This window comes from Microplitis mediator, chromosome 7 (genome assembly GCF_029852145.1).
Source record: "Microplitis mediator isolate UGA2020A chromosome 7, iyMicMedi2.1, whole genome shotgun sequence".
Classification (NCBI taxonomy): domain Eukaryota; kingdom Metazoa; phylum Arthropoda; class Insecta; order Hymenoptera; family Braconidae; genus Microplitis; species Microplitis mediator.
In genome coordinates, this window is record NC_079975.1 from 2,675,181 (window position 1) to 2,701,426 (window position 26,246).

Here is a 26,246-nt window from a genome sequence, read left to right on the forward strand (position 1 = left end):
TATTTATTAATAAAATGTATGATCCAAAAATAGTCATCAATGATCTGAAGGCTAAGATCTATTTATATTAAAAAAGTGTCAAATGATATTTAGAACAGCTGAATAGAAAAATAAATAGGTGATATAAATTAGCGACTTATAAATATTTATTTTTAAAAATTACGGTCATTTTTTTATTTATTTTACTAGTCTTATTACTCGTAATTAATTATGAATAATTATTGTAACAAGTGCCAAAATTTTCGTGTAAATGCTCCGGGTTAAAAAAAAAATAATAGAGTTGAATAAACAAATTTGATGGCACATTTATGCGTGATCTACTTTTAAGTCAAAAATAAACGCAGTATCTTTTTACATATTTTATTTTTTTATTTCACTTAACTGATGTCTTAACATTATTATTATTATTATTATTATTATTATTATTATTATTATTATTATTATTAATATTATAGTCTTAAAAAATTGTTATTATTAATTACGAAATGTATTTTTATTTTAATGTTTCGTTATAATTAGGACGACGGCGAATATTTATTCGCGTTAATGAGGATAGGCACTCGGCGATAATTACCAGATTACAATTTATATTAAAAAAAAAAAGTAATTAATATAAATAATAAATATCTACAATTAATTGCAATTAAATTAAGGGAAGCGATTTATAATTTTTTTAAAGCATTTAGTAGTCAGAGTTTGGGGTATCGGTCAGTAATTTTATTTGTTTTTGTTATAAAAATTTTATTATTCATTAAATACTGGGGTAATATGGACAGAATTTTTTTTCTAATAGAAATTAAAAATAATTCAAGATTTTATTAAAAATTCTAGGGCAAAATAGGCCAATGACGGGGTAAAATGGACAGGCTTTCCGTCACATTTGAAATAAAAAATAGGTCATGTTAAGTAACGATTCTAAAATAAAATTTTGATGACAGATGAAGTAAAAATTGACATTTTGTAATTTTATAAACTAGTTTTTTATTTTTATTAATTTAAAAAAAAGCGGGAAATTTAAATTTATAAATAAATAAAAATGTTTAAATTTTTTAGCAGTCCATTTTACCCTGACAATTATTACAAAAGCTCGGAAAATATGAGAAAAAAATGATGATCTGAAGTTAACAGACAATTAAAAATTTTTTGAATTTTTTTTCAAACAAATCAATGACAAAAAAAAAAAAAATGAAAAAAAATGCACATGTAGAGAATTAAAAAATCTATAGGTGCAATTTTTCCAAATATTTTTTTTTATAAATTATCGTTTTGAAAAACAAATCCAAAAATTATTAGACATCGGCTAACTTCAGTATCATAAAAAAATGGCGGTAAAAATAAAACTGACCCAACTCGCCCCTGTCTTATGTTAGTTAAAAATTACATTTTATATTTATTTATTAAAAATTTATCTACGCTAGCAAATACGGAAAAAAGCAATTGACACTTTTAATATTAAACATTAACTCTAAATAATTTTGTACTTTAATTTAAAATAATAAAATTACGCCCAAGCAATTCCAATTAACAACAATAACTTATAGATTATAAATGATATTTTATGAAAGCGCCGTTGATTTTTAAATAATTATTACAATTGTTATCATAATGATAATAATAAATAACAACAAATAGATGATTAGTTAATAAATTAAAAAAAATCTTCAGTCGAGTCATTGGAATGCATAAATCGTACAATAAATTAACGATAAAAAATTTAAGGACAGACTAAAGAATTGTTGGCATGGAGATTTTTTACGTAGACTGGGAGTAGAATGGACGAAGAATAATAATAAGTGATGATAGCTGCGTATCTTCCACGATAACTTTCATGGCAGTGTCAATATTTTATTGATGAGCGTGACGACAGTATTATTTATTTTGTTCATTTTTTTATTTTTATTTTATTCACGCTCATCACTCAAATCCTCGGTTAATATCCCGCGAGGTCGGCGAATGTTTGATCCATCTCCTCGGCGATCGCTTTGTACTTACTACGTTCATTAGTCAGCTCGTCTGTAACATTAAAAAGAGGATAGGAAAAATGTTCATTAGTAAGACAAGAAATTGTTAGTTTTTTGGTACTTAAATTCTTATGATCCTGAAGTTAACAGACAATCAGCAATTTTTTGATTTTTATTTTCAAGTCGATTACAAAAAAGAAAAAAAAAATATGCGCAAGTAGAAAATTTAAAATACTATAAGTGCGATTTTTCTAAATATTTTTTTTAAATGATTTATTGATGATAAAAAAATCTAAAAATTATGAGACGTCGGCTAACTTCACTATCATAAATTCTTAATTAAATTTTACGTTACTATAAATTTAAATTAATAGAAAAAAAATTTATGGGGAGTTAGATGTGAAAAAAAAAATTTTTTAAATATACTCTCATTACAATTTGGAAAAATTTTTATTGTTTATAAATATTCAAGTTTTTTTTTTCATTTATTAATAATAAATTAAATACTTAATTTTTAAATTAAAGATTCAGTAAAATTTTTTAAAAATATTTTTACTACTAATTTAGAAATAAACATGTTATTTTTTTTTTTTGTAAATATTTTATTGAAAAGGATTTTTTGTTTATTTTTACTGCAAAATAAAAAACGCAACTGGTTTATTTTTTGGAATCATTCAATTTAAAAAAAAAAATTGATTAATTATAGAAGTTTTTTTTTATTGATGATTTGGATTAATAAATTTGATAATTAATATTTTTAAATTACTATATTTTCAAACTGTCTAAAAAATTTAAAACTTTGTAAAAAAAGTTCTTATTATTTAAAAATTTTGGAAAATTGTTTTTAAAAAAAATTTTACTAAAAATTTAGAAATAAACATCTGTTATTTTTTTTTTTGTAAATATTTTATTGAAAGGGATTTTTTGTTTATTTTTACTGCAAATCAAAAAACGCAACTGGTTTATTTTTTGGAATCATTCAATTTAAAAAAAAAATAGTTTGATCATAGAAGTTTTTTTTTTATTGATAGATTTGTATTAATAAATTTAATAATTAATATTTTTAAATTACAATATTTTCAAACTGTCTAAAAAATTTAAAACATTGCGAAAAAAAAAATTCTTTTTATTTAAAAATTTTGGAAAATAGTTTTTAAAAAAAATTTTTACTAAAAATTTATAAATAAACATCTGTTATTTTTTTAAAATTATTTTTACTACAAAATTCAAAATAAATCTGAATTTTTTTAGCAATCATTCAATTAAAAAAATAAATGATTAATGAGATAATTTTTTTTTTTTTATTACAAATCTGTAAAAAATTTTTTTTTTCAAACGGGAGAATATTTCTTATAAAATGATGGTCTAGGATTTAATGATTCAATTGGTAGAGGATTGAAAATAAATAACAAGTAATTTTTTTCTATAATATATTAATTTTAATTATTCATAATAATACAATTAATAGTTTATTAAATAGTCAACATTAATGTTGAAAAAATATTAATAATAATAGTGTAAAGAGATGGTTTTTTTTTTTTAATTTTTTTTTATAATATCCAACACAAGTGTACAAGTAGTTGGTGTATTTCTTTAGTATGTATGTGTATGAGGATGTTGTGCTTAAAATGGAAACTAAGATGTCTAGCCAACCAATTCGGTGAAGGTGAGATCCAAGTCGTCGCAGATATATTTGTACTTTTCCTTCTCGTTAACCAGCTCGTCTGTAATTTTTTTTTTTTTTTATAAAAAACATCCAAGTATTTAAATTACAATGATGAATTCTCTTCAAATTAAATGGTTTTTTTTTTTTATTATAAGGGGATGGTTTTTGTAAAGCAAGCGGCAGTAACTTACTAGCATTATAACTAAAGCAATATCTAAAAGCATTTTAAATTAGGCATAATATGAAATTGTTTAGATTCCATAAAGCTCTTCAAATGCGTTATCCAATCCATCGCCGATTTCCTTGTACTTTTCTTTCTCCACTAACATTTCATCTGAAATTTATTTATTTGTTAGTACGGAAGCATTAATATCAATATTAATATTTCATTATAAAAAAAAAGTATAGAAGCATTAAATTCAAAATTTAAATGTCAAATCTGTCATGATGCTGAAGTTAACCGACGTCCAATAATTTTTTGAATTTTTTTTTAAACAATAAATAATTTTTAAAATTAAGTGATTGAAAAACAAATTCGAAAATTTTTAACTGTCTGCTAACTTTAGGATCATAAATCTGTCAGTATTTATTTTTAAAATTAAAACTTATTTTTGCTAAAAAAATTTTCAAAAAATCTGACATTTATTCAAAAATTTTTATCACTGAATTTTATGAAATTCTTCATCTGAAAAACGTCAGGTAAAAAAATTTTAAAAAATTTAATGGGAAAAAAAATTTGCGGCAAATCGATAAATTTAAATTTGAAATTTTAAAAGTTAAATAATTTAAATATTTTTAAAAAGTTTTTAAGTACGTTCTAGAAATTCATCGAGCATATATATGACCAGTGACCGTAAAAATATTTTCACAAAAAAAAAATAGTAAATAGAATGTAGAATTTTTCCCAATACTTTTATACTAAATGCGAATTTCCTTAGAAAATTTAATTACACCTGCACGCGATATATTTTTTTAAAATCATAATTATACTAAAATATTTAAAACAGTAAGCAGAAAAAATTTCGCAATCCGAGTCAAATATTTGTATGTAATAAAAAAATTTATTCACGTCATTTCTTAAATGCACATATAGAATGTCAATAGAAAAAATATTTAAAGTGATCCGAGTGTCAAGGAAGTGTACACTTGACAATATTACAAGTATATAACATATATGAGTACTTGTATATATAAATGAGTAAATTTAAAGTTAAGTATCAAAGTGACATGAATAACTTGCGTGCTCATTGGTCTAGAAACCTCATAATATTAATAACAATATCAATGTATTATATATCAAAACGGGAAGTCGGTCATGCTGATTCTGATTCAAGTATTTTTTTTTAAATACTCAATCATAATCATAATACTCAACTCTTTGTCATCACTGACATTTATCTAAAAAGTATTAGCAGTAATGTCACGTCTTAAGTCAAAATAAAAAATAATTATTATTAAATAAGCGGTTAAAAAAATTTTTTACTCACCGTTAAATACTCACTCTTACACAAAAATTTCTTCATGCAGGAAACGGGTTAATTATTGCTCACAAATTAGTTTAAAAATTAAGATACTGAAGTTAGCCGACATTTAATAATTTTTGAATTTTTTTTCTAATGATAAATTATAAAAAAAAATATTTGAAAAAATCGCACTTGTAGTTTTTTTAATTTTCTACATGTGCATATTTTTAGTTTTTTTCCCTCAGATTTGATGTAAAAAAAATCCAAAAATTTTAAATTGTCTGTGAACTTTAGTATAGTAAAATAATGATACTGAAGTTAGCAGACATTTAAAAATTTTTGAATTTTCGTTTTTCAATAAATCAATTGCAAAAAAATAATATAAAAATTTGCACATGTAGAAAATTTAAAAAACTAGAAGTGCAATTTTTTCAAATATTTTTTTTTAAATGTTTTATCGTCTAAAAAAAAATTCAAAAATTATTAGACGTCTGCTAACTTCAGTAACATGTAAAATAATGATACTGAAGTTAGCCGACATCTAATAATTTTTGAATTTTTTTCTAATGATAAATTATAAAAAAAAATATTTGAAAAAATTGCACTTGTAGTTTTTTAAATTTTCTACATGCGCATATTTTTAATTTTTTTTTTCCCTCAGATTTGACGTAAAAAAAATCCAAAAATTTTAAATTGTCTGTTAACTTTAGTATCGTAAAAAATTAAGTGATTAATTAAAATAAAAAAAAATAAAACAAAATAAAAATTCAAAATGAAAATATATATATATTATAAACAAATATAATTAATATAATTAATATTACAATAATATTAGTGGTATTATTATTATTTTATTAAGTAAATAAACTAATTAATATGTAATTATATAAATTTAAACTGTCATTTAAAGACATTAATATTATACTTGTATTTATTTATAAATAAGAAAAAATAATTGGAAGCAGATTATCTCAATCGGAGTGTAAACAGTAATAATTCAACAGTCATTTTTATTGTGCTGTGCTTACTTGCTTAATAAACTGATAAAAAATAAGGCTTCAAATGCCTTCAATATAATTATCATTTTTTTTATTTTAAATTCTACGTTATATTAACAAATATAATTGATATATTTTTCAAATCCAATGAGCTCAATAATTATTATTTTTATTGTAATATTTAATTACACAAAATAAATTAAATATGAGTATAATTGAAACAATAATTTTAAACGGAAAAAAAAATAATTAACAGAAAGAAATAATTATTTTTTAACGGAATGTATCAAAATTAAATGAAAATTTTAAACGAAATTTTTTATAATTAATAATTAATATTTAATTATTTAATGCGAAGATTGCCCCATTTGTCACGTAATTTGATAATTCATTCATTCAGATTTTTTTTTTTTAATTTTTTTATTACTTTTTTTTTGTTTAAATCATTCATACAACTCGCGCATGCTCACACAATGGACGGTGGAGGCTACTTAATATTTATTATTATTTATTACTCTCCTTAGACATTTTTTGAAATTTAAATTTATGAAGCCTAGTAAAAGACGAGTCTTTTATTTGGGCCTGCACCATTATTGACGCGTATAAATTTATTATTAATCAATAATTATATTCCACCGTAATGATAATTTATTTTAAAAAATGTCTTTTTAAATTAATAAATAAAACAGCAGGTCTACATATTCTGGATGTCATGCAGGGTAGCTTCCATTTCTTCCTGGAGTAATTTGTTTTTCTCTCTCTCGGCGACGAGGTCGTCTGTAAATATTATTTTTTAGGCACACACTCACCGCACTCGATATTAATTTTTAAAATATTTTTTAAATTCAAAATTTAGTCAGCAATTAAAATCAACAATTACTAATTATTATAATTAATTAATTGGGGATTTAAAAAATGTTAATGCGATAAAACGATTAATAAATGGGGAAATTTTTTAAATATATAATAAATATATATAATCAATTATCTTCTTGGTGATAAAAAATAAAAATTACGTACCCTCGAGCCTGTCGACCTCCTTCTGTAATTTCTGAACCGATCTCTCGGCGAACTCAGCACGTGCTTCAGCCTAGAAATTTATTTATTGATATATAGTATTTATATATTGGAAATTGATAATTAGTAATGGAGTGATAGCTTATCTATTTCAAAATTTAAAAAATTTCTTCGGGTCGATTAATTTCACTGTTTACTCAATAAATTAATAGATATTACTCATATAATCTACGAGTTATTCTTTATAGAACAATGATAACAATTAAATTAATCAATGATAAGATTCTAATTTTGAAGTAGATAAGATAAGTATTAATGTGAACACTAACAAAGAACACATGCAGTTGGTTTTATTTCAAAGCTTTAATCTATTTTATTTTATTCTCTTCAAGCAGATTGTTAAGATTATTTCATTTTTGTCTGCGAATTTATATATTTATTTCATGCTTGCTATTTTTATACCTTTTGCTTGGAGTTGAAAAAAAATTAAGACGCAATTTTTTCATTATTATTTTTTTTTTATATTCAGCTTTAGAAAGATTTTCAAATTAATTTTTTTTTTATCAATGAGGACCAGTAGTTCGATTTCTTCTGATATTTATCTCACATATATAAATAAACTTTACTATAAATTTTTTCTAAAGATTTTATATTTTTTTTTAATTGACAAATAATTTTTTAAATGGAAATTCATAAAATTTGTTATATTTTTTTTCTTTTAGTATTCAAATTTGAAAAGGTCTACAGATTCAATTTTTTTTTTAAATGAGGGCCAGTAGTTCAATTTCTTCTGATATATATAACTCATATATTAAAGTAAAATTTACTTAATATTTTTTCTAAAGATTTTTTTTTTTTAATTGACAGATAATTTTTTAAATGGAAATTCATTAAATTTTTTGTATTTATTTTTTTTTTTAATATTCAACTTTAAAAAAATCTAGAAGTTTAATTTTTTTTTTTAAACGAGGGCCAGTAGTTCGATTTCTTCTGATATATATAACTCATATATTTAAATTAAAATTTACTATATATTTTTTTCTAAAGATTTTATATTTTTTTCTCTGTATTAAGTAAAAAATTTAAATGAAAATTCATAAAAGTTTTTGAATGTGAACAAAAAATTTTAAACATAAATTACCTCTTTAAGTTGACTGTCAAGGATCTTCACTTGTCCTTCGAAATTTTCCTCTCTCTGTGTCGCCTAGTTTTTTTTAGTGAACACACCAATCAAACAAACAAAATAAAACAACAATAGTTAGTAAAAAAAAAAAAAAATCTAAAGCAATGGATGATTTGATTGTTTCCTAGATGACGTCTCTTACGGATGTTCTAAATCTAACGGGTTATCAGTTATTTATTAAATTATCGAATTATTTAAAAGGTTTTGTTAAAAGCCAGTTGCAAAATCGTTAAGCACGCGATCAAACACCGTGCAAAGTAGGCACTAATTAGTACCTCCTTTAGACGAGTGGTCAGTGTCTTTATTTGGTTCTTGTACTCCTCCTCACGTTGGTTGGCCTATACATCGTACAAACATTATTTTCCTTTCTTTTTCTCTTTTTTTTTATATTAATGTTTCTAAACAATCCCGTACTCTACATATTTTTAAAAAAAATTTACTCGGACTAAATAACAAAAATTTACTTCAATTCCGCTAATTGATCTAGATTTTTAATTGAATTTTTCGATCATATGAGTGAAGTTATAAATATATATAAAAATTAATATTACCTTTTCTTCTGATACCTCGAGTGACTTGAGGTTGTTACCAACAACACGTAATTCTTCTTCCAACTCAACGATTTTCCTGTAAAAAAAAATTAATTTATTATCATATATATTTTTGATAATAATTATAAATAAATTTTTATATCATTTCAAAATTAATTTCTCATTTTTTTTGCTTTGGAAAATAGAGTAATAAAAATTTAAATTTTTGTTATATTATGTATGTATAGTGTATGTATAATATTGTGTGTGTATAATAATAAATATATGTATAAAAATGTGTTTATATACTTACATAACACATATATCCGTATATTCATATATAATAAAATAAAAATAAAAATAAATATGAGAGTGTAAAGAAAAATAATAATAATAAAATACATCCTCTTATGTTCTGGTAACTTTGCGCTGGTAACTAGTTACACTAGTACCCTGTCTTCAAAAATGTAATTTAAATTTTGTTTCTATGTTATCTTTTTTTTTTTTTTTTTTATTATATTCCAATATTATTATTTATATCCTTATTTTTTTGGAAGACAATTCATAGTGATCTATCCTAAAATTTTTTTTTGTATGCTAATACTTGTGTATCTTACTGTGACCCTGTTATTGGCCATATGGCTGTTGGGTCTCTTTATAAATAAATAAATAAATAAATTGTAATGAATAAATAAATGATATAAAAATTTATGTTTTTATGGGCATTTTTTATGGAATTCAAAAAAAATCATGCAAAGCAATTGACAAACTTACGATTCAGAAACTTCATTTTTTTCTTCAGCGCGTTCAAGATCTTGTTCCATCATGACTAGTTTCCTTGCGACCTATGGTCAACAGCCAACACGTCATGCAAAGCAATTTTAAATAAAATAAGTCAAATAAAAAAAAATAACAAATTTTAATTTAAATTAAATAAAAACGTGCAAAAGTCATTGCGGTCCGGGCCCCTGGATTGATTGTCCTGAAATATTTTAGTAAAAAAAACAAGTCTAATAACGCGTTGGGTTGGGGTGACAATCCGTGAACAATTAGGATTTACTCGATCGTTAATTGACATAAAAAATAATATAACAAAATAAATGAATAAGCAACAACGAAATTAGACAAACAAAACGACGATAAACGATTCTTACGATTCTCCAGCTTCTGCACGTTCCTCAGCACGTTCGAGATCAGCTTCAACCATAGCCAATTTACGGGCGACCTAGTTTAATAAACAATTCATTTATTTTTTTATTTTTTTTTGCTTGACGTTTATATTGACGTTTAATTAATTATTTATATAACTGACAATAAATCGAAGCCAATTTTTTTACGATCCTGAAGTTAACAGACAATTAATAATTTTTTTTTTCAACAAATCCATTACAATAAAAAAAATATGCGCATGTAGAAAATTAAAAAAACTATAATGCAATTTTTAAAAATTTTTTAGTTCTAAAAAAATCTAAAAGTTTTTAGACGTCGGCTAACTTCAGTGTCATAATTTTTTTTTTAATTAAATTTTATTCTCTATCCAATTTTTTTAAAATTATTGACTTTGAATTATTTAGTTAATTTTTTTATTTTTTGTAAAAGAAAATTACATTTCACTCGGATGCTATTAAAAAATTTTTAAAACAAAACTGCATTGTCCTGAAGATTAAATTGTTATGATAAATTTAAATTTAAAAATTTGAACAATTTAATAAAAGCCCACACTTTTAATTAGTCCTATTAATTAATTACTTAAAAAAAAAAGAAATTATTAAATTAGTAGTGGAAATCAAACTCCGTTCCTTGATACCTGTGACCATTTTCCAAAAAAACAATCTTATTTTTATTTAAATTTGTAACTAAAAATATTTATCGTGGCCTATGTTTAGTAAATAAAAAATATGCCCGACTTGCCTCTGTTTCGTAGCCCAGTTGTGAAGAAGTCAATCGAGCATTAAATAAAAAGTTAATAATCGATAAACGATCACCCGAAAAAAATTTTTATATAAAATAAAAATAGTTCATTTCATTAGACCGCGTTTTAAAAAATATAAATCACAGCACAGATTTAAAAAATTCAAATTTGGCAACATTTTTATCTAAATTAAATTTTGAGTTCACTAAATTTTTTTTTACTGAGGCCACAAATATATTTATCGTTAATTAACACCGCGTACTTCTCTATCGTATTTAAAATATATATTATATTATAATAATAATTATAAATCTATTTAAAAGTATTGACGACAATCAATGTCGTCATGTAACCATAAATATCCCCATGAATATTAATCAATAATAATAATAAAAAAAAAATTAAAAATAAAAACTAATTTTAAAAATCGAAAAAATATTTTCGTATTTTTCACTCCACAACACCATTTTTTTTTCCTATAAAATTTTCATTTTTTGAAAATATTTAACCATAAAACCCGCACATAAAAATATTCACACGCTTTTAATCACCAGCTATTTGATCACCAAAAAAAAACCAAAATTTTCCTATTTATCTTTTCTTCATTTTGATTTTACTCTTTTTTATTTCGTTATTAAAATTTTTGTAAAAAAAAACCGTTCACAGCCTTAAGTTAACTGATAACTGATAACTGTAAATAACAATTATGAAATAATATATGTCGATTGGTGTCGAAAGACACGATATAATTTAACGAGCGAGGAACACACAACAAGTAGCGAGTTATTAGGGTTATAGGCACTTTGCTATCGACTAGGAACCATCATCATTATTATTTATATTATTATTATTATTTTTATCATTATCATGATAATCGTTATTGTTATCACTGCAGTCACGATAACTTGTTGTAGGTTCGCAAACCTCGTCATATTTCTTGTCAGCCTCTTCCGCAAGGAATCTAGCCTCCTTCAGCTGATTTTCCAGAGCATCCATGCGCTCTTCGTCTGCCAAACTCCGGTTCTCGAGTATTTTCCTTGCGCTATTTTATTATTTAATGCAACAAAATTTCATCATAAATATCATATTTTATGTACGTATATAGTTTATATTAACTTATTATCTATGACGACTCAGCTCTGCTACTGATGAATCTGTGGGACAAAATTTTTTTAAACGATCAATTTTTGTTTCCACTGAAAATTTATTTGAAAATTTGGCGGTAAAAATTGATCAGTTTAAAAATTTAAAAAAGTGAGTTTTTTATTGATCGTCGCGAAAATACGTAACCCACCTCCTCGTACTTCTTATCCGCCTCCTCGGCAATTAACTTGGCCTGGGCAAGCTGTTGTTCCAGGGCTCCAACTCGGTCATCCTCCATGTTTGTACGATTTTCGAGTGCCTTGCGTATCCTAATCATTTTTTTTATTAACTTGTTCTTAATTATTTATACTAAATAATGTCTTGCGTTGGAAGATAATTTTTTTTTTAATTAAATTCGTATTAGGAAAAAAAAAACTGACTATTTATAGAAGAAAATACTTTCTGATACACCGTGGGTATTTTAATTGATCAATTAATGAAGAATTTTAATAATTGTTTATACAAAACACGTTTCCAATCAATGCCATCGAACCGGACGTTATAAAAATTTATCTTTTGTATTAATAATTTATTAATTAAATTCACATATTTATTATATTATTCCAACGCTCGTCATTATTTAAATTTCACGACAATTTTTTAAAATCAATAAAAAAAAAATTCATTAATTTATTTTATTTAAAATTTAAAAATTTACCAGTGATTCAAAATTTATTTTGCAGAAAATCAGATTTTACTTTAATTAATTTTCTTTATAATTAATTTCAAAAAAAAAAATAATTTAAAAAATTGTCTGAAAATCGTGAACCCAAAAAATGAAATGAATTAAAAATTCCCTTCGTTCAATGACCAAATTCTTATGATTTTTTTAAAAATTTCCTTTTAAGGATAAATATAAAAAATATATTTATTTTTACTCGACCATGGAGTCAACTTCTTGCGGCCATCCGCAATTTTATTTAAAAAATAAAATCCTACATAGAAATAAATATCACGATGATTTAGATAACCTTGTTGGTTTACGATAGAGTCATCCACATCCCGGTGAATCACCGGTGTAAGTTTACTTTTATATATATATATATATATATATTTGTAAAACATACACTCGCTTACATTCAATACACTCATAAATAAATGCGTACTTTAAACGTGACAAGATAAGAAAAAAAAATATATATAATATGAGTGTTAGTGAAAGGTATGCATAAAAATGATGATTTGGTCATAGAACGAAGGGCATCGTGAATCTCTTACGCATCATGAACGCAACATTACCAAAACTGTAAATCACGTATCATTATCTTGGTATTTTAATATTTTTTTTTTTTTTTTAATACTTTAATGAAGCGTAAAAGACATACAATGAACAAGAGTTAAAATCATACAGCTCAGGCTTAAAAATACAGACCACGAGACGTTAAATGACACTGACTTTTATTAACTTATTAATTGATTGATTGATTATTTATAATATTTACTCAGTACTCATTGATTCGATAAAGGTCACGTAGATAAATTTAATACGGTTTAATGAGCCATAAATATATATGAGTATTTTTAACTCTTGTTCATAAAAAGAAAGTTATTATTAATTGATACTGTAAAAAATTTACGGAGTGAACATGGAGCGGACTGTTTAATTATTTAATTCCCTGGAGTTAAATTTACTTCTAAGGAGAATTAATTTTAATTTCAAAACTCTGAATTGGAGTAAATGTGGATTGAAATAAAATCCAGATCATTTAGATGAAAAATCAGACCCTATTTACTCCGTATGCGGAGTGATTTTTTATTAACTCCGAAACTCTGAGTAACGGAGTGAATTCGAATTTAAATAAAGGCGGTTTCTACTCCGGATTGACTCCTGATTTTTTACAGTATAGTTAATTAAATAATAAATTAATTAATTTATTATTATTTCGTACCGTTCGCTCTCATCAGCGGCTTGAGAAGCCTCTGCTAGTTTAGCGGTTGCTGTTGCCAAACGTTCCTCAGATCTTTCAAGATCTTCCTCAAGCAACTGGATGCGACGATTGAGGGCTGCTACTTCTGATTCAGCCTAAAACAATTAAAAAAATATTACATTAATTAATTTGTTCATTTATTAATTACTTGAAATTTGAAATTTCATTCAATGAATGAAAATATTTTTATATTTTTTTTTAACTGTCGTAGTATTACACAGTTTAGTGAATCGTGACAATCTCCATTGATACAAATGCCCCGCCCAATTTTATTGTAAAATAAAATACCGTAGTAGGAAATAAAATATAATTTGTATTGAACAAGTGGATAAATCACGTAATTTATCTTTTTTTATTAGTAAACGAATCAGTCCGGACATCCGTTATGGATTTATTTTATTTTATGTCCCATCCATCAGTCGTGACAACTATTATACGCTTGTTAAGTTTCCCATGTTTTTAAAAATATATATCATTTTTTTTTTCATTCAATAGTAAAAAAAAAAAAAAAAAAATTCTTGATCCTGAAGCCAGCAGATAATTAACAATTTTCGGATTTTTTTACAGCAAATAAATTACAAAAAAAAAAAATCTAAAAAAATGCACATGTAGAAAATGAAAAAAACTACAGGTGCAATTTTTTCAAATATTTTTTTTTTTATAATTTATCGTTTAAAAAAAAATCTAAAAATTATTAGACGTCGGCTAACTTCAGTTTCGTGAAATTACCAGACAATTAACAATTTTTGGTTTTTTTTTTTCAACAAATCAATTGTAAAAAAAAAAAAAAACTAAAAAAATGCACGTATAAAAAATGAAAAAAACTACAGGTGCAATTTTTTTTATTATAATTTATCTTTTAAAAAAAAACTCTAAAAATTATTAGACGTCGGCTAACTTCAGTTTCGTGAAATTACCAGACAATTAACAATTTTTGTTTTTTTTTTTTTCAACAAATCAATTGCAAAAAAAAAACTAAAAAAAGGCACGTGTAGAAAATTAAAAAAACTAGAAGTGCAATTTTTTCAAATATTTTTTTTTATTGTAATTTATCATTTAAAAAAAAATCTAAAAATTACTGGATGGCTAATTTCAGTATCATAATTTTCTTTTTATGTTAATTAAAAATAAGCGTTTAAACTTAAACATAAAAGGCAATTTACGTAAAACTATGAGCTAATATATACATATATATGTTGTTAAAATTATGCAAGACTAGACTATTAACAAATATAACATGAGCATGAGCAATGATGCCTCTAAGCACGTAGTTACAATACGTGTGCACAATTAGAGTCAATTTACTGTACAATGAAAAGACGTGTTGGCTCTTTAAGTTCAGTTACCTTTAATTATTAAATACTTTAGACGTGTACGCAAATCTATTGATACAATTCGCTTGACAATACCCACGTGGTAACAAATATAGTAATAAAAAGAAGTCAAGCAAAAAAAATAAATGATAAATATATCAGTACTCAAAAATATAAATCATGTCAATTACTGAATAATAAACTCGATTGTAATCGATCATCAATCAGTTATTAAATGAAATTGTCATGACATTAATACTCAATATAAAGTAATGTCTTCATTTCTTTATATTATTTTTTTTTTTTGGAGTAAATGTCATATGGAAAGAAATTTTTTGACATATTGTCATTTACTAAAATAAATAATTATTAGTAATTTAATATTCAAATATTTATTATTATGAAATAAAAGTTTTAAATAATTACGTAAGTTTTTAGTATTTGTCTAAAACATGACCTCGAATTATTTACAAGCTCAATTCATTTTACATATATATATATGTATATATATTTGAGAAACCGGTAAGATGTTGGGTCAAGTTCCGTGAGTTTCATCATCGCTTCTCAAACTTCTTTCCGATCTGCAGCTAAATATATATATACATATACATATAAATATATATATGGATTTATATGTAAAATGAAAGAGAAAGAAAATATTTGATACAGTAAGAGGGCTAATGTAATAAAATACTGTCATGAGATTCTTCGATAGGTTTCACTCGTACCACATTGTAATCCTTTCTAAATACATGAGTAACCTATTGATTTTAATGGTATTTTGACCATTTATATATATGTATATATATAGACATATATACGAGACACGATTATTCATTTGAAGTTTAATTAAATGAAAATTTTTTTAAATCGGAGTAATCGCTTAAAAATAACTTGATAAATATTTTGAATATTGCGGGAAATTCAAATTGTTTATATGGAGAGATAATTAATGATAATATTAATGGTGATTAATAATATTGTGTCAAGTGATAGATTTACCCGGAGGTCAAAAAATGTATTTAATGTTGTAATTATAATAATAATGAAGAGGAAAAAAGTGTATCAGGTGTTTTTAAAGGCGAACTGACAAATGCGCTTGCGTGTAAATGCGTGACCAATTACATGCTGTGATTACTAGATTCCACGGTTCACGAGCAAAGCCGGTTAGCTTCCTCTTCCAGGTATTAAACGTTTGCTTAAATCACATCGACTTGAACTTGAATTCAAAATTATTTCTTAAATATTAACTCTTAGCTCCCATCTAGAAAAATAACAAATGCCTAAAAAAAGATCAATTTTTTTCGGTGTAAAAAAAGTCTTATTATTTATAACTTTTTTTTTATTTTCTTTTTTACCCCAGGCATTTAAATATTAATCAGTAAAAGTAAATAATAAAATCTGCCCCTCCCCTGAATGACTCAAAAAGTGTCTGCTTGGCGACTAGCAAACCTGACACGCACGATCGATTCGATACAGAAACACTAGACGCCAAGTAAATTAAGCATTTTTTTTTTTAAATCATTACTCTTTGAATGCCGACTCCAACTTCAACCCCAACTCCATTTAAGAATTTCCACCCCCTCTCTAAAATAAAATAAAAGTAAAATGAACCCGAGAAAACTCACTTCCTCTCGTCGCATCACTTCCACCTGCAACCGTTTCTGATATTCGTCACACTCGTCCTTATATTTTTCCATTTCCTCTTTAGTCTGTCGCATTTTCTTCTTCAGTACATCGAGGATCGTACCTTGCACTTGCATCGCCATTATTTTTTTTTTAAATATTTAAATAAATAGTAAACAAATTATATCCCCAATTAAATTACCCGCACTTGTAACTTGTCACTGGGAAAACGTACGCGGCTTCGTAAAAAAAAAATTATATATATATATATATAAATATATATGTATATATATATATCGTCAAAACACCGGATTTTATTAATTATAATAATAACAATTTATTCCAACACGTATCTACTATGGGGTCTACCTAAATATATATAATAATTAGTTTCAATACATATATGTTTGTTTATACATATATATGTATGTGAATATGTTGGAATGTATGTAGTGTACGTAATAATAATAATTATTTATTAAATAAACTGATGGAATGATCGAAGAGTGAATGAAAGTCGACTATACTCCAAACTGTCGACCACTGACTGATTTCGGATTAAGATGGCGGACTCCAGCCACCGGACGCCGCGCATGCGCAGTTTGAATTTTAAAGCAGTTCCCGCTACAAGTTACAATGGCGTCATTGACAAGTAGTCCTTGTGCGGGAAATCAATTGTTTTTTAAACCATCCCCGCTTAATTTATTGAGTTAATTATCAATTAAAAATTGCTTATTACCCAGCGGTTATTAATTTTTAATTCAAATTTGAATTTTCCCGCGTATATTTAATTTTATTATGGGCAGCTGGCTGACAGGCGGCGGTCGCGGTGTCATGTCCCGGAAATACCGCGCCCGTGATGTGCGCGCCCATGGTTTGAATTCTCGAACAATTCAAACATTGTTCATTTTTTTTTTTTTAATTTTTTTTATTTGTACTCTTTTTTTTTACATACTAATAGACATTGTGAGCTTTATCCGTAATACGCTAGTAGTACTTTGCTATATTTATGTACTGATGTAATGTAGGGGTAATATATATGTCTATATATATGTAGTATAGAGATTTTTATATGGATTCATTAAATTTATGTATGTATGGAGTTTTTTAACGTAGGAGTTGTGTGGGTTACGATTGCTGAGGGTTTTTTTATATGTATACTGATACTTTATTTTATTGACAAATTAGTACACGATTATTTTAAATATGGAATTTCATTATTTTTTAAAATTGTTTATTTTTTTAATTATTGTTTGTAATGTTGGGTATGTTGATTACGTCAGCTCTTATTATCAAATGTTATTATTGTTGCTCTATATATGGAAATGATTCATCGTTATTGTAAATTTACAAAATTCTTTTAGAATGATAAGTATTTTTATAACGTGTAGTAATTTTTGTTTAAATTCAAATGAATTTTTGTAAACTTGAATTCGGAGTCGAAAAAAAATTTATTAGTAAATTGTAATTGGAAATTAAATTTAATACTCAGTTATAACTGAATTTTTATTTTTTTTTAAAAAGTAAAGTCGTCTCGAGCTTCAAATTTCAAATCAAATTTTTTTTAATTGACTAAATATTTTTTAGACAAAAAAAACTTCAATTAAAATTTTGAATCATTAAATTTACTCATCCGCGACCTGTTTTTTTTTTAGGGCCACTAATTACCAGCAATTTAAAAAAATCAAACCTTTGAATTTTTTTAATTTAAAAAAAATTATGACACTGAAGTCAACCGACGTCTAATAATTTTTTAATTTCTTTTAAAAGGGTAAATTACAAAAAAAAAAATATTTTAAAAAATTGCACTTGTAGTTTTTTAAATTTTCTACATGTGCATTTTTTTAGTTTTTTTTTTTTTTTTGTAACTGAGTTGAAAAAAAATTCAAAAATTTTTAATTGTCTACTAACTTCAGGATCATAAAAAATTACAGGATTCGCGGCAACTTTAAAAAATTTGAATTTTTTTTTAAATTCAAGTTATAAATTCTCAAAAAATTAATGTCTATTAATTATTAAAAATTAAAAAAAGTATAAATTATCCATAGAATAAAAACGTCAGTCATTCTCATGTACAACAATATCATATATTTTTTTTCTTTTTCTTTGATGATTTATTTTTGGTTGCGTATATGTATAACAGCTGTGAACAGCAACAGTGAAACACTTTTAAACATCCTCTCATCTGGATTGTAGCCAAATATATATCAAGTACAAGCTATATACTATTCGAAGAATCATAAAACCCTATTGCTGCATTAGTCATCGATTTTTCCACAAAAATATTCCATTGACTTAAAACAAAAATGGTAACTCCAAAACACATCGAAGATCAAAAGTTTAATAGACTGCATTGAAATATTAAAAAAAATTATTTACTATAATATTAAATTGAATATCCGCTCTAATGCCCTCTACAAATTGTCTAAGCAGGTCAATGTTAATTTAATAGATTATTTAAATTATACTCGAGGTATAAATAATAAAGTTTTGATATTCGGAGCATTTTGATGCAATTGAAAATTCCCAAGTTAGCAGACAAAAATTTTCGGATTTTTTTTTCAACAATCAAATTTGAGTAAAAAAAAAAACTAAAAAAATACACATGTGGCAAATTAAAAAAACTATAAGTGTAATTTAAAAAAAAAAATTTTTTTTTATTATTTATCGTTTTTCAAAAAATCCAAAAATTCTTAACGTCTGCTAATTTCAGTGACCCCGAAGTTTGCAGACAATTGACAATTTTTGAATTTTTTTTCAACAATAAAATTTGAATAAAAGAAAACTAAAAAAATGCACATGTAGAAAATTAAAAAAACTATCAGTGTAATTTTTAGAAAAATTTTTTTTTTTATTATTTATCATTTAAAAAAAAATCCAAAAACTATCAAACGTCGGCTAATTTCAGTGACCCCGAAGTTTGCAGACAATTGACAATTTTTGAATTTTTTTTCAACAATAAAATTTGAATAAAAAAAAAAACTAAAAAAATGCACATGTAGAAAATTTTGAAAACTATAAGTGCAATTTTTAAAATAATTTATCGCTTTGAAAAAAATCCAAAAATTACTAGACGTCAGCTAACTTCAGAATAATTTAAATATTTGCAATAACATTCTCGAATGATCTTACGCAATTGCCCGAGATATATTTTAAAGTCACTGGATCAAGTTAGTTTAAATATTTTTAGCTCATTACAAAATACCAGATGTACCCGCATCAACCTCCACCACTACCAACCTCTTTATTTATTTACAATAACGAAAATAAAGCAAAAAACTAAATAAAATAATTGAATATTAAATCCAAGTATCCCAATAACCCGTAACATTTTTAGAAAGTACTTGGCAGCAGCATTGAACGGTATTAAATAAAACCCGTTGCTGATTTTATAGACCATCAATAAAAATACCCGAGTAATATCATTGACCTAACACGTGACCAGGTCACATCCACTCGATGACTCGATAGTTCTGAAAATTTTAAATGAAACAAAAAATTTCCTAAAAAAACCAGGAAAATATTTACCCTCTTGAGCTGATTGCTCATAATATTCTGCAGTTCATTTCTGATAAGACTGAACTTCATCATGGTGTCACTGGAGAATATCGAAGACCCGAAGGCCAGACCGGGATAGTCGGCGCATCTTTTGCGCCTTCTCGCCTCTCTCTCAGCAGTAACTTCTGTCCGTTCACTAGGACACCTCAGCTTCGCGAGTTCGACCAGTTCTGGGTCTTCTTCATTAGGCGCTTCGTCGTCTGAATGACCGTCACCGCGAGCCCTCGCGACCGCGTGCTCAGGCTCCGGACTCGTGGTCTCTTTATTTACTCCCTTGTCACCAGCATCACTTATCCTCTTATTACAATTGCTAGTGTCATTCAATTCAAGTCTGACTTTGCGACTCTGGCTCTTAGCAGAAGACTCTCTAGTGTCTTTGGATCTGCCACACTGCGCGGGCTTAACTCGTAATTGGACCGTCTCAATTGAATCATTCAATTCACCGTCCAATTGTCCTGGTACTTTAATGCTGTCAGGACAGTGATCCAAAGACAGAGTTAACGTCAGAGACTTCAGACATTTGTCATCTGTTTCTAGATTACGTTGATTTTGTTGATCAACACCAACTGGGCCACACTGCGCGGGTCCTCTGTTGGAAATGTCGAGTCTTCTTCTGGTCGCATGTCGCGGATGGTGCTGGTGACCACGTCTTCTGGTGGTCGACGTGTACGTTTGATCCATACCCTTCGGGATCAGTTTATCACTAGTGCTCTAGGTGATATCTGTGAGCTACGATATACTTTATCGTACCAGTTACTAAAATAACAGCAACAACAACAACAACAACAACAAACTATAAAGTAATACCAACAATAACAATCTCTCCCTACCAACCTAGTGACCTAGCAAAATTAAAACACCCGCTGTGGCTGCTCTTGCGAGCACTGCTACCACTGCACCAGAATTATAAACGCCATTTTGTCTGTCACTGTCTCTCTTTATCTTATTATCGGGTTTGCACGTTTTGTAGGTGAGATAACGTTGTGTGTGTTCACGTATGGGTATTGTCAACCCCCCACTTGGCTCTGTGCTCCTAAATCTTTAAAACGCTAGCGAGCACGACTTGTCCACGCATCACTGTGTGCGTGTAACATCTCTCACGCAGTCGTTACCTTCCGGCATCCCCACCCTTTTTTAGGCCGTCGCGCTCGTCATTAGTCTCAAACTCACGCCGTCTGTCGGCCATTTTATTGACTAATTGTTTATATTTTAGACACTGTCGGTAAGACAGATTAGAGGGCAGCACTTTGCTGGAGGCATTTGCGCTTGGAAAAATTTTTCTTTCGAAGCCATTTTTTCGGAGTTTCAAAATATGTAAATACTATGGGTAATTTTTGTATATAAATTAAATAATACACTTACGTTTTGGAGAGCTTTGTCTTTCTCTTCCAACTTGGCGTTGACTTGCATGAAAGCTTCTTGGGTTTGATCGAGATCGTTCTCGATAGTTTGGATTTTTTTCTGGAGAGCACGGGCCTCTTCTTCGGCCTAATTAATAATCATCTTTATTAGTCAGTTTCATAATTTCAGGGTGAAAATTTGAATTTTTGTAATGTAATGTATGACTGAGACTTTGACGATCGTATTTACTGATAATTCATACAAAATTTTATTATTTGCTTAGGGCATAAGTGACATTTGTGGCCGCTGTTCCATTTTTGGACATTTAATACTTTTTTTTAAAATGAAAAAGTAGAAAATAAAATTTCCATTTTGCTAGTGTGATAAAAGTATCTGTAGACATTTTGGAAACTAATTGCGTTTTTTAAAAATTATTTTGATAAAATTTTTCAAGTGTCCAAAACTGGCCAAAGTCGCCAAAAACGGTACCTTTGCCCTATATCAGGTCAATGCAATGGAAAATTAATTGGAAAATCTTATAAATTTATATAAGACATGAAAAATTTATCATATGAGTTTTCTATCAAATTTTTGAGCTGAAGCTTTAACTTTTTTTTTTTTCCAAGGAATTATTTACTAAATTTTCATAAAAATCGATAAGTTTTTTAAAATTATGAAATTTTATAATTGAAAAGTCGTCTAAAATTTAAAATAAATAATATATATATGTTTTCATATAATTACATAAATTTCTTCTCATATATTTTGAATAAGAATCGATATTGTCTACTTTAAAAATCATCAGAGTAATTTTTTTTTCAAAAATAATAGAATTTCTGAATTTCTACCAGACTTAAAGTGAGAAAATTTTTATTTTACATTTTGAAAAAATGATTGATGATTAATTTCTAATTACATTGACCTCATAGTGATATTTGTCAATAAATATGACCGTGAAGTCTCGAACTTTTGAATAAATTATTATTTTTCATTCACTTTGGAATGGATTAAAAAGAGGGAGGAACGAAATGTTTGTTTTTTTTTTTGTTATATTTTGAGAGTGAACTTTTTCTTAAAAAGAATAATGACCTTTTCTGCACGCGCATTCGCATCGCGGGCCTGTTGTTCGCACAACAAGGCGCGATCCATCGCGTTGTCCTTCTCCAGCTTCATTCCCTGCATCTTCTTCTTGATCGCGTCCATGGTTTCTTTTTTTTTTTAACTTCTGAAATATGTAAATCATAAAATAAACTTTTTAGTATCTTTCGAACGGAGTAAATTTAAAAAAAAATATATATATTTTCATTATTAATTTCAATTTCGGGTTAAAAATAAAATTGTCATGACAAATAAAATTTGAAGCAGATCGTACTGGATTAAATTATAATTAGAAAAGTTGGGAAGTCTAATAATAGAAGAAGGTCTCTGCTGTATTTAAAAACGGGGCGTGAAAAAATTTATCGAGAAAATTCTTCGGGATTTGAAAATAATTTTTTTATATTTTCTAAATAAACTGTAACTTGAGCTAACAAATGTTATTTATTTAGCAAAGTTGTTTGAAATAAATTTGTATGAGATCACGGCTAACAAGAATCAGAGGCAGAAGGTCAATTCCTTCTTCGAATGCCGCCAAATATGGTCCGTTTAAATAAATTCTGTCCCGTGAAAATTTATTTAATTATCAAAGTTTCATTTTTTTTTCGACTCGAGAAAGTTAAAAATAAGAAACGAGTTTTGGTAACGAGATTACCGAGATTTATGTTATTGTTTACTGGAAAATATGCTGACGTAAGTTACGATTATTTAAAATGGATCGTTTTATGTACGCGCGGCGTTAACTGCTGAGTGTGAATCGCGAGGGTAAGTTATTTTTACTTTGGCAGAGGGTGGAGGTATCACGTCTATGTCAGATACCACCACACCGGACCTTTTCGGGTTACCCAGAATATTATTCAACTTTATAATGATCGCCTCGGTGTTTTGTTACATTTTATTTATTTTACTACTAAATTTTTCGACTTCTTTACAATTTTTTTTTCAAAAATAATCTTCTGTTTAAATTTAAAAATTTACTCATAAATTTTCAAATAGTTCAGACAAAAAAAAATTAGTGAATAATTTTGAAAAAATTATTAATTTCCTTAATTACTTTTTAAAAAATTAATTAAGAAAATATAAAAAATTTTTGAATGAAAAATTATTTATTAATTTTTTTTGTTAGAAATTAAAAAAAATAAAATTATTAGTAATTTAAATTGAATGAAATAAATAAATAAAAAATGCACATGGAACACTCACGTACTGAAAAATAATAAAATTATAAGCTTGTCGAGTAGATGCTTCTAAGTTGCACGTTGACTCAATACTGGCAATAATCCTCGAAGCTTCGCCGTCGAAATATCCCTTCCTCTCGACGAAGAGTATCGTGAGTGCCGGTGAGATGTTTCGAAAAAAGCCTAGAGAATTCCACTCGAGTTCGACGCCAATGTTGGCACTACCCCCTGACCCCGCGGTAACTTGGGCTTGCAACCAAAAACAAGACACCAAAGAAGAGATCTTGGATCTTCTCTTAGCCACCAGAATCCTCTACGGAAATGTACACGCAACAGAATATATCTTTAGACTTTTAATCATGGAGATGGAGCTTAGATTATTTGCTTTGGTTTTATGGAATTTTAAGTGGGGATGACGGTGTGACCTTTTTTTATTTTCTTGATGATGAAAAATCATTTATGACCTAGTTTTCGATACCAATTTTAAAAAATGTGTAATTGGAGACTTTGTTTTATTTATTTTTCTGTAATTAGGTGGAGTTTATTTTCACTACTAGACTAGAGATTCTTTTTTTTTAAATCATCAATGGGTGTATTAAAGATAATTAATTAGTGACAATTTGTAATTAATATTTAAAGTGATAATAAAATTATTTGATTGCCATAAATGGCCGAAATCGCCGGAGAGAAAGTGAGAGGTTTGAAAAGAAACTTGAATAACAAAAGGTCATTTTGATGATAGTGGTGATGACAGGATTGGTATTATTTGAAATTCGCGGTCACTGACTATTTTGGCATTTATTTAGTATGTGGTTTCTTTTCCTGACTGCCTTGGAGCCTATGGATGTCATGGTCAATATCTTAGTCAGCTCTCGTTTATTCTATAAAATAAATCTTTGAAATTTCTTTTATAGACATTCAGCACTTTTGCTGGGTTCTAATTTAAAAATTAGACGGTCATTGTAATAAATGTTAATTAATGTTTATTTATGAAATTTATTTATGATGGAGAGATTGAACTTGAAAAGGATTATTGGAGATACCGTGATATGGAGAGGTAATCGCGGTAATCTTGTTCCTTTTAAGGAGAACAAGGGTCTCGCAATATCCTTGACTTATATAAATCTTTAATGCTAATTTCAACATTTATGACGCATTTTATTACAGTCTAATATTATTTTCAGAGTACGCTTATTTAACAATTGGAATAAATTATTTTTTAATTAAGTGTTATTTGCTGAAAAAAGTCATTCAATGTTGGTTGTAACATTTGCGGTTCTTTTAAGTAAATTTTACAAAAATTTTAGTATTGCATTAGTTTTCATACGCTGTAAAAAATCGGGAGAGATTACGAATTTTATTTAAATCCGAATTTACTCCGTCACTAAGAGTTCCGAAGTTTAAAAAAAAATCACTCTGCATACGGAGTAAAGGGGAAGTTTTTTTTCCAGTGGAGTGATTTCGGAGTGATCTGGATTTTATTTAAAGTCGCATTCACTCCAATTCGGAGTTTTAATATTAAAATAAACTTCCTTTAGGAGTGAATTTTACTCCAGTGTAGCGTAATTTTGATGAAATTTTGCTGTATTATGTCTTTATTCGTCAATACACTGTAAAAAATTTGCGGAGTGAACGTGGATTAAATCCGGAGTGACGTTTATTTTTAAAAAATTTTGAAATTCCGAGTCTATTTTATCGATTGAATAACTTGAAAGCGAGCTTGGGAAAAATTCCACCGAAGGAGCCACAATCCTGACACGTTATTTTATTTAAAAATGTGAATAAATCCAACTGCTGTCTCTTAAATTTACTTATCAATTAATTATTCCATTAATTGATTTAATTGTGCCATCAATAAATTTTTTCATTGCATAAAAATAAAAATTTTATTTTTATTTTCTGACGATAATGCAGAATTACATTTCCGTGATCTCTAGTCAGTAGGGTAGGGCTTCAGTTGTTCAATACCCAATAATTTTTCAAAAACACATTCAGGTTTTTTTGCTGTTAGTAACAGCAATTACAATATTTTCAACTTTTCATAACTTAATTTTTTTTTTTACTGACAAACTTTATAAATCAAATCGCAACGTCATCCCATGAAATATAATTTCGTAATGAATAAGGCAAATTATTTAAATTTTTTTCCGGCAATAAACTTATAGATTATTTCAAATTCCAATAAAAAAGTTCATGATAAAAGTTTATATCCAAAAGTACACTGAGAAAAAATTTCTCTTCGGACAATGAAATTAGTTTTGTTGAATTTTGTTAAACTAAAATTTATTTGGGACGACTAAATTTTTATTACGTCAACATAATTTATTTTGTCAT

The 26,246-nt window shown here is 26.5% G+C and overlaps 1 protein-coding gene across 24 annotated transcripts; it reads right to left on the bottom strand.

Moving 5' to 3' along the window:
* Positions 1 to 390: 390 nt before the first annotated feature.
* On the bottom strand, positions 391 to 24,097 carry LOC130672129 (tropomyosin Per a 7.0102). Of its 24 annotated transcripts, none has more exons than XR_008990633.1 (11): positions 23,942 to 24,097; positions 22,729 to 22,864; positions 21,661 to 21,786; positions 13,763 to 13,896; positions 12,025 to 12,142; positions 9,593 to 9,663; positions 8,840 to 8,915; positions 8,564 to 8,626; positions 7,109 to 7,178; positions 3,819 to 3,961; positions 3,375 to 3,685 (listed from the first exon to the last, which is right to left on the bottom strand). XR_008990633.1 is itself a non-coding variant. In XM_057476451.1 (10 exons), the coding sequence occupies exons 2-10, from the start codon at positions 22,840 to 22,842 to the stop codon at positions 1,931 to 1,933; spliced, it is 855 nt and encodes a 284-aa protein (XP_057332434.1). In that variant the 5' UTR covers positions 22,843 to 22,864; positions 23,942 to 24,097; the 3' UTR covers positions 1,066 to 1,930. The 24 variants fall into 24 exon arrangements, 15 of the variants coding, with proteins under 15 accessions (XP_057332436.1, XP_057332427.1, XP_057332439.1 ...); XR_008990630.1 differs by lacking the exons at positions 9,593 to 9,663; positions 12,025 to 12,142 and adding exons at positions 9,973 to 10,043; positions 11,655 to 11,772 and having other exon boundaries at positions 23,942 to 24,095; XR_008990631.1 differs by lacking the exons at positions 9,593 to 9,663; positions 12,025 to 12,142 and adding exons at positions 9,973 to 10,043; positions 11,655 to 11,772 and having other exon boundaries at positions 23,938 to 24,090.
* Positions 24,098 to 26,246: the final 2,149 nt, after the last annotated feature.